The sequence below is a fragment of the Nicotiana attenuata genome, unplaced genomic scaffold (assembly GCF_001879085.1).
Source record: "Nicotiana attenuata strain UT unplaced genomic scaffold, NIATTr2, whole genome shotgun sequence".
NCBI lineage: Eukaryota > Viridiplantae > Streptophyta > Magnoliopsida > Solanales > Solanaceae > Nicotiana > Nicotiana attenuata.
This window is the reverse complement of record NW_017674805.1, coordinates 25,589-40,914: the sequence shown is the minus strand read 5'-3', so window position 1 is coordinate 40,914 and position 15,326 is coordinate 25,589. Positions and strand designations below refer to the sequence as shown.

Here is a 15,326-nt window from a genome sequence, read left to right as displayed (position 1 = left end):
ATGCGTTCTTGTTAATCCTAATTCCATAGGAATATAGGCATTAGGTTAGCTTGAATAGGCGAGTCGTACTTCGGGAGAAGGCTACGGCAGTATTAACCCCGTCAATCAATAAACTAGATAAATTAATTAGATAATTTAAGTGGAAAACTCAACGGGATTGTTAGCTAACCCATAGCTCTAGAATATTCACTCACATTGAATTCGTCTCTATAATTCGCCAACTTGTTTTCTTTAATCTCTTAGTTTGTTACTCTAGATTAATTTTAGTTAAATATTCATACGTTAGGGTTCGCTTGAATAGATTAATTGTTTGGTTTAATTTAGTTGATAGTCAATCACAAGTCCCTGTGGGTACGATATCTGGACTTACAATCCTATATTACTTGTCGACCACGTATACTTGCGTGTGCATTTGGGAGCAACATAGTTCAAACACTTGAAAGTATAAAGTCAATGGTATGTGCAATCAGTTTTCGATATCTTATATGTCTAGCATGACATGAAAACTTGATATGCATCTAAAGTCTATTATATGGCTTATATGACTTAACAATCCCTGAAGGATTTAAATTGCTTAAAGCATATAGAATTCATGGTCATGAAGCACTACATCCTCAGTGCAATTTGTGCACAAATGTATCTTGCTATAACTATATGCATGATAATATGATAGCAAGAGTTTTCACCTTTATGTGAAGATATTGAACTGACGATTCCAACAAGATCATATGAAGACAATTCATCTCTATCAATAATGATGATTTCAAGGTGCAATATATTCATTCAAGTTAATATGGCTGATTTGTTCATCAAATCTCTACCAAAGATCTTTTGAAGATGGTGCACAAGATAGGAATGCAAATGCTTAAGGATGTGAATTGATGCTCTTATCAGGGGGAGTTAATACGCGTTGTACTCTTTTTCCCTTACAAGGTTTTTGTCCCACTGTGTTTTCCTTGCAAGGTTTTTAACGAGGCAACCAAAAGGCGTATTGTTAGATATGTGTACTCTTTTTCCTTCTCTAGAATTTTTTTCCCACTGGGTTTTATTTTAGTTAAGGTTTTAACGAGGCACATTATCTGTTGAATAGACATTCAAGGGGGAGTGTATAAATAGAATTGTATTTATGGTGAATGTCTATATTTAGAGAGATTCTAGGGTTCATTGCTTGGTGGCTAAGTCACCCTCTCCCTATAAATAGAGGGTTTTATTCCATTGTAATTCATCCCATATCAGTAAAAATTTTCTTTCTACTTTTCTCTGTAATACTCTTCTTCTTCATTTATTGTTTTATAATAATTTGCAAGTAAATAAATATTTACCGAGTATAACTAAAAACTTACCTTATGGTCTAACCTTAGTTTCTTAATCTTTCTGTGCTAAAGGAATATTTCATTGATATATTTCAGATGCACTGCCAGTTTAACCTCCTTAATCCACAAATAAGGAAACTCAAGAAAGGGATAAAAGATGAGGATTTTATAGCTTATACTTACTATATCATATTGTCATGTCGTAAGTCTTAGCACGTGCGACGCTGAAAAATTTGCTCACGATCTTGTATAATTCGCTCACGATTTTGCTATGCCAAGTTAGCCTAGATTACTACACTTAAAATCGCTAAAGGAATGCTACATATGAAAAACAAGAAAAATTTGCCAAATGAAGCTTTTGTATTTAAGAGAACTTGTATTGTTTGCTTGATGACTAGCAAAATCATATGGTCTTCCAAAGAAAATCTCCGTATTTTTTTAGAACCTTCCCACAAATGCTAGCCTCCTTCCTATGTAAGCTTTCCACATGGCAAAAATATATTTAAATGGCACGTTGATGATGTGGCGTCATAACAATATGCTCTAAAAAAGCAGCTGAGATAAGGCTACATTTATCATTCATGGCGATAATGATCCATACAAGCTGGAAAATTCATTGATTGGAACATATACAGATAGACATGGGTACATCTATATGATCTAGCTGTTGCAGAGGCAATGCCTACGTACTATAGTGGGAGCGAGTACATGCATCTACAGCACAGTGGGGTTCCAACTTCCAATATTACATCTTGTTTTCACCCATCAGTGTTGACATGGCGGATCATCCATGGCGGCATCAGGGAATTAGAACCATAGTGAGCTTGACCTCCATCTCTGTTCCTTACCCTTGTTGCTTCAAATGGTCCACTGACATTTTAAACTTTGATTATTTTATCAGTTTTTGATATTTAAAGAACTTCATGTACATATGGTTTAACCAAAATTTATAGACATGTTTTAACACAAAATCGTAGGATTTAATTTATATATAGTTATATACGTAATATCTTAAAGAACTTTCACAACTATAAGTGTTAGTTAATAAATTGTAGCATTTTTTTCTACTTACTAATAACTCCACTGCTGATGAATATTCATTAATTAGTAGTTTTGGTAACTTAATCGTGTAAACATTATCAGTGTATAAAAGTTAAAATCCTGTACGAAGATCATTGTTTACTTGAACATTGTCACTTGTTTGTGTGTGTGTGTGAGAGAGAGAGAGAGAGTACCCAATTGTTAGGTTAGGAAGTTGGCGAGATTGTGGTGGAGGCTGCTGAGGTAGCATAAAGGTTGCAGAGTTTTGGCCTGAAGTGGGTTGTGTTTGACCACTTTGCTTTTTATCTTTGTCTTTCAGCTGTTTTCAGTTCAAATTTGTAATGAGTACACAAGGATAGGGATTGAATTTCGACATGTAACATCAATCTTAACATCAATCGTACGTGGTGTACCTTCTTAGTCATCGAGTTGTTTTGTTCTTGCAGCGCTTTCTCCTGCCATAAAGTGCAAAACTAGTCAATACCCTCAGCTCATAGTGGAACATTTACTTACATTATAGATGGCAGTACACATGTTTTTTTTTTTTTTTTATTAAAATATTCTGTGTTAGCAGAATTATAACAAGTATAACTAGAGGGAGTATCATTACCTTTTTCTGCAGCTCAGAAATGGACTCGTGCATCACTTGATTCTGCATATTCAAGTGACTTACTTGTTGAGAACTAGTAGCTTATGCCAGGAAAGGATAACAACAAAAAAAATTATTTCAATTCTTTGACAGTGTAGAATATTTACACTGTCATATTATTTAAAAATAACTACATGTAATCGTTAATAAAAACTAAAATTAATAATCTGGAAAATAAGACATGTAATGTGCTAAAACATGTTATGTACATGGAAAATGTAATTTTTTTTTTTTTTACAGTGTCAATATATATATATATATATAAGTTTAATCCTAGTACATAATTAATGAGCAGCAAGAAGTAATGCTACTCATTTGAAGTTTTAAACTATGCTATTGTTGGTGTATAATGCTCACCTTCCTGCTTCGTATTCGCTTCAATGCTGTATCCATCTGTTGCTCTAAACTCTGTAGCTCTCGCAAACTAAGAGGCTCCAGATCCTGGCCCGTATAATGCCTACAGATTTTGTTGTAAATACAGATTTTATATGACCACAGCAAGAATTAATGCTACTCATTTGAAGTTTTAAACAATGTTATTCTTGGTTTTGTATACTAATACCATAATTATAGATTCAGTAGAGAATCTGGTCGTGATACACTAATTAAATATGAATACTTGTGGTTGATGTTAAAAGAAGTACCTTATGTTTCTTTGTATAAGTTCAATCCTTGACATGAGCTTCGGGTACTCTACAGTCCAATTTTCCTACAATAATGCATCAATAGAATCAATATATAGGAAAACCAAGAATAGAAAATAAATAAAGATAGAGTGGAGCTCAGTAGGCGTTTAGAATATATCTCAATAGAAGTTTAAAAAGAGTATTTAAAGTTGTAGTAGAAATAATTGTGGAAGTTGGTACTGTGTTCTAAACATGACGACGAACTTTGCCGGGAAGAAAGTTTGCGAGTGCAAAACAGTATTTCACTTGAAATATGACTTTATACTAATAGTATATATTTCATGAAGTTTAAAATGTGGCAATTAGTATCTACCACCAGAAGGGGAACCTTAGAGCAATGGTAAAACTGTCTTCGTGTGACCTATAGGTCACGTGTTCAAGCTGTGAAATCACTCATTGATGCTTGCATCAGGGTAGGCTGCCTACATGACACCCCTTGGAATGCATCCCTTCCCCGGACCCTACGTGAGTACGGGATGCTTCGTGCACCGGGCTGCCTTTTAGTATTTACAGGTACTCTTTCTCTATAACTTCCACATGAGGGTTTCAGAATCAAGGCTAGCTCATATGGTGCCACTTTTTTTAATGCCAACATTGACAAAACTCAACGGACAAATCAAGAAAAAGAAAAAAGTTAAGCAAAATGAAGGATTTATTTGCAGATTACCATGGGATCAACGTCATTGGCATTCAACTTTCTCTCTGCATATGAATACCTTTCGTATCTTTCCAGAATACTTTCCATGCTACACAGAAAACATTATGAAAATCAATAAAAAACATAGTAAGAAAAGGAGATGGGGTGCAAAAAGTCTAGAATAAACCAGGCCACCGGAGGTGAAACTACTTAAAGGAACGCCATTCCCTACACATTCTCAATCTTAAATTCTTTTCTTGTTTCTTTCCATAAAAATCCAATCCCGATACTGGGTAGGATTCACCAGCCGCTAGACATAGCACATAAGCCAACAGTAGTATGAATAGGACATGCGCCAATTGACTCCACATAAACAAAAGATTCCTATCCAGTTGGGGTCCCTTTCGCGCTAGCCGCTTTTGGCTTCCCTAAAATAGAATATCTGGAAGTTGGTAAAGACCCGTTCCTGAGTTCAGTCAGAATGTGTCCCCGAGACCCCTTAGAAGGATTGCATAAATTGATTTTAACATGCTTCATTTAGTTAAATGACCGGAGAAAGGAATAATAGAGGTGCAATTCGTTTATTTTCTTAAAGGGACTGTTGATTTTCCTGATGTTGTTGCTAGGTGCAACCATTGAAGGCAAGGGCTAGTAGCACAAGCAATTCCCACTCAACTTATTTTGACAAGATTAATCAAAAACATGTTTATAATAACGTGTAAAATATGCTTTGAATAAGTTAGACTACTAGAGGTGTACAAGAATTTAGTGATTAGGTCAATTAACACATCTAATAATATAATGATGAAGCCAAAGCTAAAGTTATCAACTATGTATCTTTGTGAGTGTTGTATCTTATACGGTTATACCAACAAAGTATTATAGACTTTCTTTTTCCTTATTATTAGTGAGTCGCTCTATATAATCTAGCAAATACATTTTAGACATTATATTATCTCTTCATGAATGTATTCGCGGAAAATTGGGTCTTATAACCTAAACAGAAACCTTTTTTAAAGGATTTCTGTATCTGTTTTTAATCATATTTGAATGATAAGGATATCAAGCAATTCTCAATCCAAGAGCATTTCAGTTCTTAACATTGAAAACATCTATTTAGCACAAAGGCAATACTTTTGGCTTCAACATCATAGGCGAAGAAATTTGAAATATATACATATAAAAATTACACTTTTTTTGAACCATCCGTCTTTGCTTAACTGTTAGATAAGATTTCTTATCTTAGTTATTAACTAGGTTAGGATTTCAGTTATATATCATGCTAGCGTAAGAATTCTTAGCCACGGCTCATGTAAAGTTTGTAGCTAACTTTTAACTACGCTACATTTTGTTGCGAATGCTACAGAAAAAAAATATTGTTGCTAAAGTATTTAGCCACGGAAAATTTCATAATTAGCTACATTATGTTTTGTTGCTATAAATATATTGTGTTGTAGTGGAAACTCTTGCACTCACCGTATTTTAACATGTTTCAAATAATCTATCTTGTTTTTAAGTTATTAACCGCACTTTTTATTAATTGTATACATGAAAATTGGAATTATATATCTTTTAGGTGATCTAATAAATAATAAAAATTGTGTTGGGCTAAACTAGCCCAAATACACTCTTAATATGGGGAAAAATTTAAAAATAGCCAGATTTACAACTGGTCGTTCAAAAATAGCCCTTTCAAAAGTAATCGAAATTTAGCCACTTTTCATGTAAAGATAAATCTGAGCGAAAACACTATTCAAAACCCGAAAAATACGCCAGTATATTATGCTGGAGTTCCATAATAAGTATACTTAAACTCCAGCATATTATGCTGGAGTTCCAGGATAAGTATGCTAGAACTCCAGCATATTATGCTGGAGTTCCAGCATAAGTACACTAGAACTCCAACATAATATATTGGAGTTCCAGCAAGTATACCGGTCTAGCATAATATACTGGAGTTTGAAGCACCGGTGCTCCAGTCTCCAGTATATTATACTGGAGCCAGCAAAGTATACCGGTCCAGCATAATATGCTCGAGTTCATACACAGGTGCACCGAACTCCAGTATATTATGCTGGACCGGTCTCTGTTGCAGCAAAATAGTGGCTATTTTTTATTGACTTGGTAAACGCTGGCTATTTTTGAATGACCAGTCCGAAAACTGGCTATACCGTGCTATTTTGACCTTAATATGGTGTGATATTGTCCGCTTTGGATCAAGCCTGCACTGTTTTCCTCAAAAGGTTTCACACCATTAAGAGATATCTACACCTTATATGTAGACTCCCAATCTTTTCAGCTGCCAATGTAGGACTTTGTTCGCACGCCCAACAAATTGTATTTATGTATTGAAGTTAAACTAATCAATTAGATTTTTCTGATCCCACGCGTCACTGAGATAGCTCCTCGTACTAACAATGAATGAACTGACAAAGAGGTACAAGGCTCTAGGATCTCCATTTCAGACAAAGATTGTCTTGGTTTCCCAAATTTAACATTCTTTTAATTCTAACAGTGTGATGTTCTTTCTTAAGCTTTTGTTTTTTGTTTTTTGTTTTTTGTTTTTTCCCCTTTTATCCAATTAGAATTTCCAAATAATTAAATGCTCCCCACAAATTAAAACTTTTCAGTTCTTTCACAGTCAAACAGACTAAAGAGTAAAAACACTGGTGTCAATTTAATCGGTTCGAGTATCATTGTATCACATGTGCATCTATGGTTAATTACATCTGACAATATTTGTACTTTTAAGTTTCTTTTCTTGGTGAGTATGCGATCCATAAGTGCACATAATAATGTCAAATTTGTCTAAGAACCAAAATACCAACATGGCTACCTCCACAAATTTTGAAGCTTAATGGAAGAAGTCAAATCTCTTGGGTTTTAGAGAAATGATAATAGTCTTTTTTTTCTATAATAGTCTTGTTCGTTCCGATATTTTTTTGGTTGTTATAGAAAAATGATATTATAGAAGGCATATATTATAACACAAAAATGGATTTCAAAAAAAGCTTGGGTTTTAGAGTGAATATTTGTTATACTGGTATGCTGCCATAGAAAGGTATGAATGTAACATATTTATGTGGTTAGGACTTAAGGGTAATATCGATCTGTCTATTTGTTTTACTTTTCTGATTGATTCATCTTTACATAAATAAGCTTTAATGCTTCGCAGATTAAGAAATAGAAATCTAATTAAGTACTACATAACTTTTCCTGATTGCAATTAAAATACATTGCGATGACCCAAAACGAAGTCATCTATCATTTAAACCTTAAGTATCTAGTGAAATTGATATTAATAGCAAGTAATAAGAAAAGGGTATATATAATGATTAATGCAAAAGAGAATAACAATGAGTTTAACTGCACATAGAGACAACTTTAGAAATTGTTTTTGTTTTATTTTTAATCGTCCCAGTCCAGTTTGTCTTTGGTTTTGAATTAATATTCGGTTTAAGATAAGAATTAGTAAAAGATAACCTGGACTCGGAGGAATACTCAAAGAGCTTGCCTTTGGTGGAGAAAACGATCAAGGCAACATCAGCATCACACAAAACGGAGATCTCATTTGCTTTCTTCAACAATCCAGAGCGTCTCTTCGAGAAAGTGACTTGCCTGCTGATCTTGTTTTCGATCCGTTTCAACTGAACCCTACCTCTTCCCATTTTTGTACAAGATTAGTCGGACTAATGAATTTCAGATATCGAATGGTTCAAACAAAAAAAATCTACTACTTGTGTTTGGAAGTCCTAAATCCAAAAGTAGTTTATTCCTCAAGAAAGAAAGTGGTTGAGGATGAAGTTCTTATTGAGTCATTTCGGTTGGCTTCTTGGAGCATTTAAGGAATTAATTTGGCGGATACTAAGTAAGGTTGAAAGAAAGACAAGTAATTAAGGTTGTCCCCTACCATGTGAATGAAAAAGAGGTGTGTTTGGATTAGTGAAATTAAATTAGGGAGCATATATGGAGAAGAAACACGAGGACAAGGGTGTAGGGGTTGGGGGTCTGCTTGATTGAATGAAATGAAAGGGCAACAAAACCTGATATGATAAAGTGAAAACAAGAGTGGTTTGGGGGGTGTTGCGTTGTCGAGTAGTGATTGGATAGGGATACAGTGAAGTGTCTGGTGGTTAATGTCTCGTTTAAGGCCACAGGTTTTTGGTACAAACCACAAGACAAAATACAGTAGTTGAGGGCCATTTCTTAGTATAAGCCAAATAGCCCAATGCCTATGATAATACTTCTATATATATGTACAGTAAGTAATTGGGGCCAGTCTTACTGACTATTTCTATGTACAGTTTTTTTCTTTGTATACTTTCGTTGACGGCGCTTTTACGTCCTTCTCGTTTAGTATGTGTCGCGCTCTCTCTCTCTCTCTCCTAAGGTCCGAGGTCATAACATGCAGAGTTTTACTCTTTTCCCTATGTAATATATTGCTGGATCCAAGTCTCACATACTTGTAAATTGTGACCTGTACATTGTGTCCCTTTTTTTCTTGGAATTTTTACACTATACATAGCCATCTAATATGAATATTTTTGACTTATTGGTTGAGAATATAGTATCTGCCTATTTTTCTTCGGCTATCTATAACAACACTGATAATTTTTCATACCAAGTTTAATATTGTTAAATCTATGGATCTGATAGGGCAAACCCTAGCTAGAAGAGAGAAAGGAAGAAGACGAGCAAAGAAGGAGGAAATGAAAAAAATGATATTCTGTTATTAACCGCCCAGCACTGTACAAACGACCCCTATTTATACACTTTACAAACTAATATTTAATCTCTACTAACTATCATTAAATAGTCTAAACTATCCCTAATACAGTAATACCACATCAAGTAACCCCTTTCATAATACTCCCCCTCAAGCTAGGTGGTGCAAACACATCAAACACACCTAGCTTGGAACTCAAATATTCATGTTGAATTCTGCTTAACCCTTTTGTCAGCAAATCTGCCTGATGTTCCCTTGTACCTACATATTTGGTTGCAACTAACTCTTCTTGCACCTTCTCTCTTATAAAATGACAATCTATATCAATGGGCTTTGGGCGTTCATGAAATATTGGATTTGCAGCAATCTGTATGACTGCCTTGCTATCACAGTGAAAGTTTACAGGCAGCTGATTCTCAACTCCTATCTCCTTTATCAGTCCTAATAGCCATACCAATTCTGTAATTGTGGCTGCTAGACTTCTGTATTCTGCTTCAGTAGAGCTTCTAGAGACTGTTGTTTGCTTCTTGGACTTCCAAGACACCAAAGAATCACCTAGTTTGACCAAGAACCCTGTCTCAGATCTCCTTGAGTGCTGACATGCAGCCCAGTCTGCATCACAGTAGGCCTTTAGTGTTCCTGTGTTTTTGCTTGACATCAGAACACCTTGCCCGGGATGATAATTGACATATTTAACAACTCTTATTGCAACCTCCATATGAGACCTTTTTGGTTGAAGAAATTGACTTAGCATTTGCACACTGAATGCTGAATCAGGTCTTGTCATAGTTAAATACAACAGCTTCCCAATCACTACTAAAAAATCAGGTTTTAGCGACGGACAAACTTTGTAGTTAAACTGAAAAATCCGTCGCTAATCTCATTTAGCGACGGATTAGCAACGGATTATCAAAAAATTCTGCTAGCTACGAGCGTTTTAACGACCGATTAGAGACGATGTTCGTAGCTAATTCCAACTTTTTTTTGTAGTGAATTAGCAATTGATAGACTCCTGGATCTGGTAATAGTTCATCCACAGTATTACTTGTAGTTCCCAAATGATCATCATACTCCTTTGTTGTCAACTTTGCATTGACCTCTAATGGAGTGGCTACAGGCTTTGCTGCTCCCAGACCAAGCTCAGAAATGATCTCTAAAGCATACTTTCTCTAATGCATGAGAATTCCATCTGCAGATCTTGCAAACTCTATACCAAGGAAGAATTTTAACTCTCCTAGATCTTTCATTTTAAAGGTTTGTTGTAGAACTAGCTGTCTTTGTCTCCTCAATCAACTGCAAGGAGGTGCCAATAACTAGCATGTCATCCAAATAACTTAATACTATCACAATGCCTTCATTGGTCTTCTTGATGAGCAAAGAATGATCATATTGGCTCTGAGTAAAACCAAACTGATATAAGGCCTCTGTGAGCTTCTTATTCCACTGCCTATGAGCCTGTTTAAGGCCATATAGAGATTTAAGAAGCCTACATATTGGCTGAGACACCCCCGGGCTTCTAAATCCTGGTGGCAGTTGCATATAGATCTCATCAAATAGATCACCTTGAAGGAAGGCATTGTACACATCCATTTGATGTATGTGCCACTTCTGAGTTGCAGCAATAGACAGTACAGTTCTTACTGCACCATTTTCACAACAGGTAAAAAAGTCTCGTGGTAGTCAATTCCCTCCTTTTGACTATGCCTTTTAGCTACTAGCTTAACTTTAAATCTCTCCACCTTACCTGAGGTCTCGTATTTGACTTTATACACCCATTTGCAGCCAATTGAAACTTTACCTGTGGGAAGTGGAACTATATCCCATGTGTGATTGCTTTCTAGTGCATCAATTTCGCTTTTATAGCTTCTATCACCTAGGGCCTTGACTAGCCTCAGCAAAAGTGGTAGGTTCCACAATAGAGGAGAAGGCTGATGAATAGGGTTGGTATTTAGGGGATACTGCAGTATAGGAAACATAGTTTGCAACAACATTAGGAACAGACTCATGAACATTCAATGACACAAAGTCCTTCATCCAAATGGGAGGATTCTTGGGTCTTGTTGATTTTCTAACTTCATTTTCTGCAACTAGTGGAGTAGTGGAAGCTGGTTGATGAAATGAATGTTGCACTTGTGCATGATCAGAAGCTTCTTGAGCTGTTTGAACTGAGTCACTTGCACTTTCATCTGCAACTTCAACATCATGGATAATTGCTTCTGTGTCATCGACTGTATCTCCCATGTCTGGTTGTGGTAGTACAGTGTCATGATCATCATGGTATCTCTTGTCAGACACATGTGGAGTTCCTATTAACTGAGAAGAATCTGGTGTTGTATCAAACTGCAGAAAGATTGGTAAATGTTTGCTTCTTACATATCTAAATGAAAGACAGTTTCTTGGAAAGTAACATCCATGTTAACAAAAAAATAATGGTTAGTGAGATTTAGGAGCACATAGCCCTTTTTAGTTGCTGCATATTCCATCATTACTGCTGGTATAGCTCTTGGCATCAGCTTGTCCCTTTCTTGAACTGCTTTGGCATAGCATAGGCATCCTAACACCCTTAGATGCTCTAGAGATGGTTGTATGTTGTACACTTTTTGAAATGGAAAAACACCATTAAGTACTGATGAAGGCATCCTATTGATAACATGAACTGCAGCCAGAACACAGTGTCTCCAATATTTTAGAAGTATATGAGCCTGAAATCTCATTGCTCTAGCAACTTCCAGAATGTGTCTATGCTTCTATTGATACCCAATTTTACCCTCATATTTTTTTAAATATTATATATATTTTCAAAATATTATTTTGCATCAATATTTAATTAACAAGATTTATACAAGATATTCCGTAATTTTTAGAGTTTTAAAGTTAATTTTTTGCATTTAAATTACTTAAATATTTATTAATTATCCCTTTAAATTATTTTTGATGACTTAATCATTCAAATTTATTATTTACACCCACATACATGTTTTAAATATTTTTTTACTTTATTTCCATATTGCATTTATATTTTTAAGCTATTTATATAATTTTTTTTAGTACTAACCTATATTCTACATAATTGTATTCATTACATTTCTTATATTTTTATAATCTTAAACTATTATTTTTAAGAATTTTACTGCATAAATAAAATTTTTATCATTCATTAATCATTTTTATAATTTATTTAGTTTTGATAAATTTCGTGTATTTATATTATAGCCCATTTTAAGTCAATTTCTGACCAAATTTGGCCCAAATCCTTAGCCCAACAGCCCCCAGCCCAACCCAAATGACCCTTTACTAAACCCGGTCGGTAACCATCTTCATGACCCGCCCCATTTCATTTTTTAATCCTGGTCGTTGATCTCTCAAGATCATCGCCCTTGTTTCATTTCCCTCTTTTAATTATCCCAACCTAGAAACCCTAACCCCATTTCCCTGAGACTGTCTCCCTAAAGTCCTCTCTACTCTCTCCTCTCAAACCCTAGCCGTCTCACTCAAATCTCTTCCATATCCGATACAAGTCATGGATTCTTACTACGATCCTCTTACCTTTTATGGATCATCTCACTCTTCCCTACAAGACTATGGTGCTACATAGTACTTGCCTCAATTTTGGCAAGTACTAGTCCCCAAGTAGGGTGCCACCGCCTTCAATCTTTGAGATTTAGATTATATTTCGTCTATATGCACTCACTATCTGGTTATATGGTCTGATTCAGTGAGATTTTTGACCATCTGTGCTTTTCTTTTGAACTAGGGTTTGCTTGATTCTCTTTTAAATTGATTCTGAATGATTTTGCATGGTTCTATTTCCTTATTTATGTTCGATTAATTATGTTTCCTTGTTTGGATGTTGATTTTGGCTATTATATAAATCCTTCCCGATTTCCCTTTTGGAAGACCTAATTTTGACTGTTATTACTCTCAATATATTCTCCTCTCACTCGTTCACTTCTTCTGAGACACTTGAATATTTTCTAGAATCGTTGAATTCTTGGCCGGCTGAAAGCCAAGGCCAAAATATTGTTAAAACGACCTCCTCCGGTGCAAGCACTGCTCAGTGCCCTTCTCGAGGCTCTTGTGAACTCTGAAGCATCGAGGATTTGGGGCTCTCTTTCAATTGCTGCAACCAATATTCTAAACTCCTTACTCTTTTGCTCGTTTAACTTTGCTTCTGGTTAGTGTCCTTGACTCTTACAATGTCAACTATTCCCCTTTCTGTTTGTCTATGACACGTGTGTTCTATGTGCTAATGTTGTTTAAATATTGTAAGCATGATTCAGTTTTCCTACTATTCATGGATCCCTGATACTATATTCTTTATTGGCATTATATTGCTTTTAACAATCCCCTGCAGTCCTATGTTTTTTATTAGTTGAATTCAGTAGGCTTCAGTATATGTAATATACTTTCATTATCGGAATGGATTCCAGTTGTCTTAACACTACAAAAAAAACAGCGTTTAGCGACGGCCGCATTCCGTCGCTAAATCAATGTTTTCCGTTGCTAAAGTTGTTTAGCGACGGAATAGCGGCGGATTCAAGTTGGTCCCTAAAATCCTCGTTGCTAGGCTTATAGCGACAAAAAATACCAATCCGTCGCAGAATTAGCGACGGAGTAGCGACGACATATTTTTGTAGCAAAGTTTAGCGAGGGAAATATCCGTCGCTATAGAGCTTGTTTCTGTCGCTATTTTGTTGCCTTTCGTCGCTGCAATACATAATAAAATTCGTCGTTTGTTCTTATAGCGATGAAATTGTCCGTCGCTAGCCGTGTTATAGCTAATTGTCCCTGCTTTTTGCAACAAAAACCTTTTGTCACCAATTCGTCGCAGAATTTAATTTTACGCGATAATTTTAGCTACGGAACGTATCCGTCGCTGATTTATTTTTACTATATTGCTGTTTTTTTAAAATTCTTTTTATTTATTATTTTAAATGTACTCTGTTCAAACATATTACATAAACTATGCAATACACTTAATAAAAAGTCACTGATATTAATATAAATTCAACAAGGTCCAAAATATATAGCATAATGCATATAACAATATCATTTAGTATAAAAAATTCACAAGGACCAACAATAATGTCCAAACAAAGTAAGCTAACTACACTAGGCTGGAGAGTTACGGTCATCATCAGAACCCAATGCATGAACCTAATCAATGTTAGCACCAGTAGAAGATGTTGGAACTGTAGGTGCCATATCAGTATTTGGCTGATGCGAGGGTAAGGAAACTAATTCGCGTACCCGCTCAACAATTACAGGAACTATATGATCTGTCAGTGCAGGAATCAATCGCATCACTAACTCATCCAGATTCCCTGTCGGTGTTGATTGAGAATTTGGAGGTGTTGTTGACGATGTAGCATCAGATCCAAGAGAGCCATGAAGATTTTGCCCGTAGTAGCATTTTGCTTGCGATCCAAGACCATATACTCTTCTTTTCTTTTCTCCTCCCGCGGCTTGATAATATGCTTTACACTGATCAATATCAGATTGAGTTTGCGTTTGTTGTTGTAATATCTCCTGATATTTTTCCTGTAGAAGAATTAATAATAACATTCAATTTACAAAATGAAAAAAACATATGAAAGTAAAGTCAATTAAAAAGTTATCTTACATGTACGATTCGGGATTTCTCAGCAACAAAATATTTTCCATCATTACCATGTGTATGGACATGCAAATGCAACTCATTTGGTATTGGATCTCGACTCTTTTTAACAGCCTATACAAAAATTATTCAATTAAGAAGATAGAGAAACATAGAAACTAAAGTCAGTATCTATATATTCAATTATTCAAACTCTTAGTTCTATTTTCCAGTTTAGACTGAAGTCAGTATCTATATATTGACTTCAAATTAGAGTGGAAATATAGAAACTAAATTATTCTTTAAATACCATTATCTGACATTTTCCAAAACCAAGATTTTAGTAGCTGTTTAGCTTTTGGCTGAAGACAAAAGGCTTTTAAAATGAACTGACTTAAGTGTTTCAACCAACTTAACAGGCAAATATAAAAGACAATGCAGAACTAGCTTAAGAACATGAGTATCTACTCAACAACACACCTAATAGTATGAACTTTTCTTTCTCTGTTTGAATCCATATTCACTGATAATAAAGCTTTCAATGTCAAACTCTGAGTATATGGAGAAGACTAAGACCAGAAGTTGTAATGGAAAAGAAACAGCAGAGGTTTGTGATGATTGTTAATCGTTTCTACTAGATAATCTCTTCTGAAGTATATACTCCTGTTTTATTATTGA

At 35.1% G+C, this 15,326-nt stretch overlaps 1 protein-coding gene across 1 annotated transcript; it reads right to left on the bottom strand.

Annotated features, from left to right (window-relative positions):
* Nucleotides 1-1,855: 1,855 nt before the first annotated feature.
* Nucleotides 1,856-8,342, bottom strand: LOC109219301 (truncated transcription factor CAULIFLOWER A-like). The gene is made up of 8 exons (XM_019383732.1): nt 7,810-8,342; nt 4,357-4,435; nt 3,648-3,712; nt 3,361-3,460; nt 2,965-3,006; nt 2,768-2,809; nt 2,549-2,673; nt 1,856-2,183 (listed from the first exon to the last, which is right to left on the bottom strand). The coding sequence occupies exons 1-8, from the start codon at nt 7,992-7,994 to the stop codon at nt 2,072-2,074; spliced, it is 750 nt and encodes a 249-aa protein (XP_019239277.1). The 5' UTR covers nt 7,995-8,342; the 3' UTR covers nt 1,856-2,071.
* Between the last annotated feature and the right edge of the window lie 6,984 nt (nt 8,343-15,326).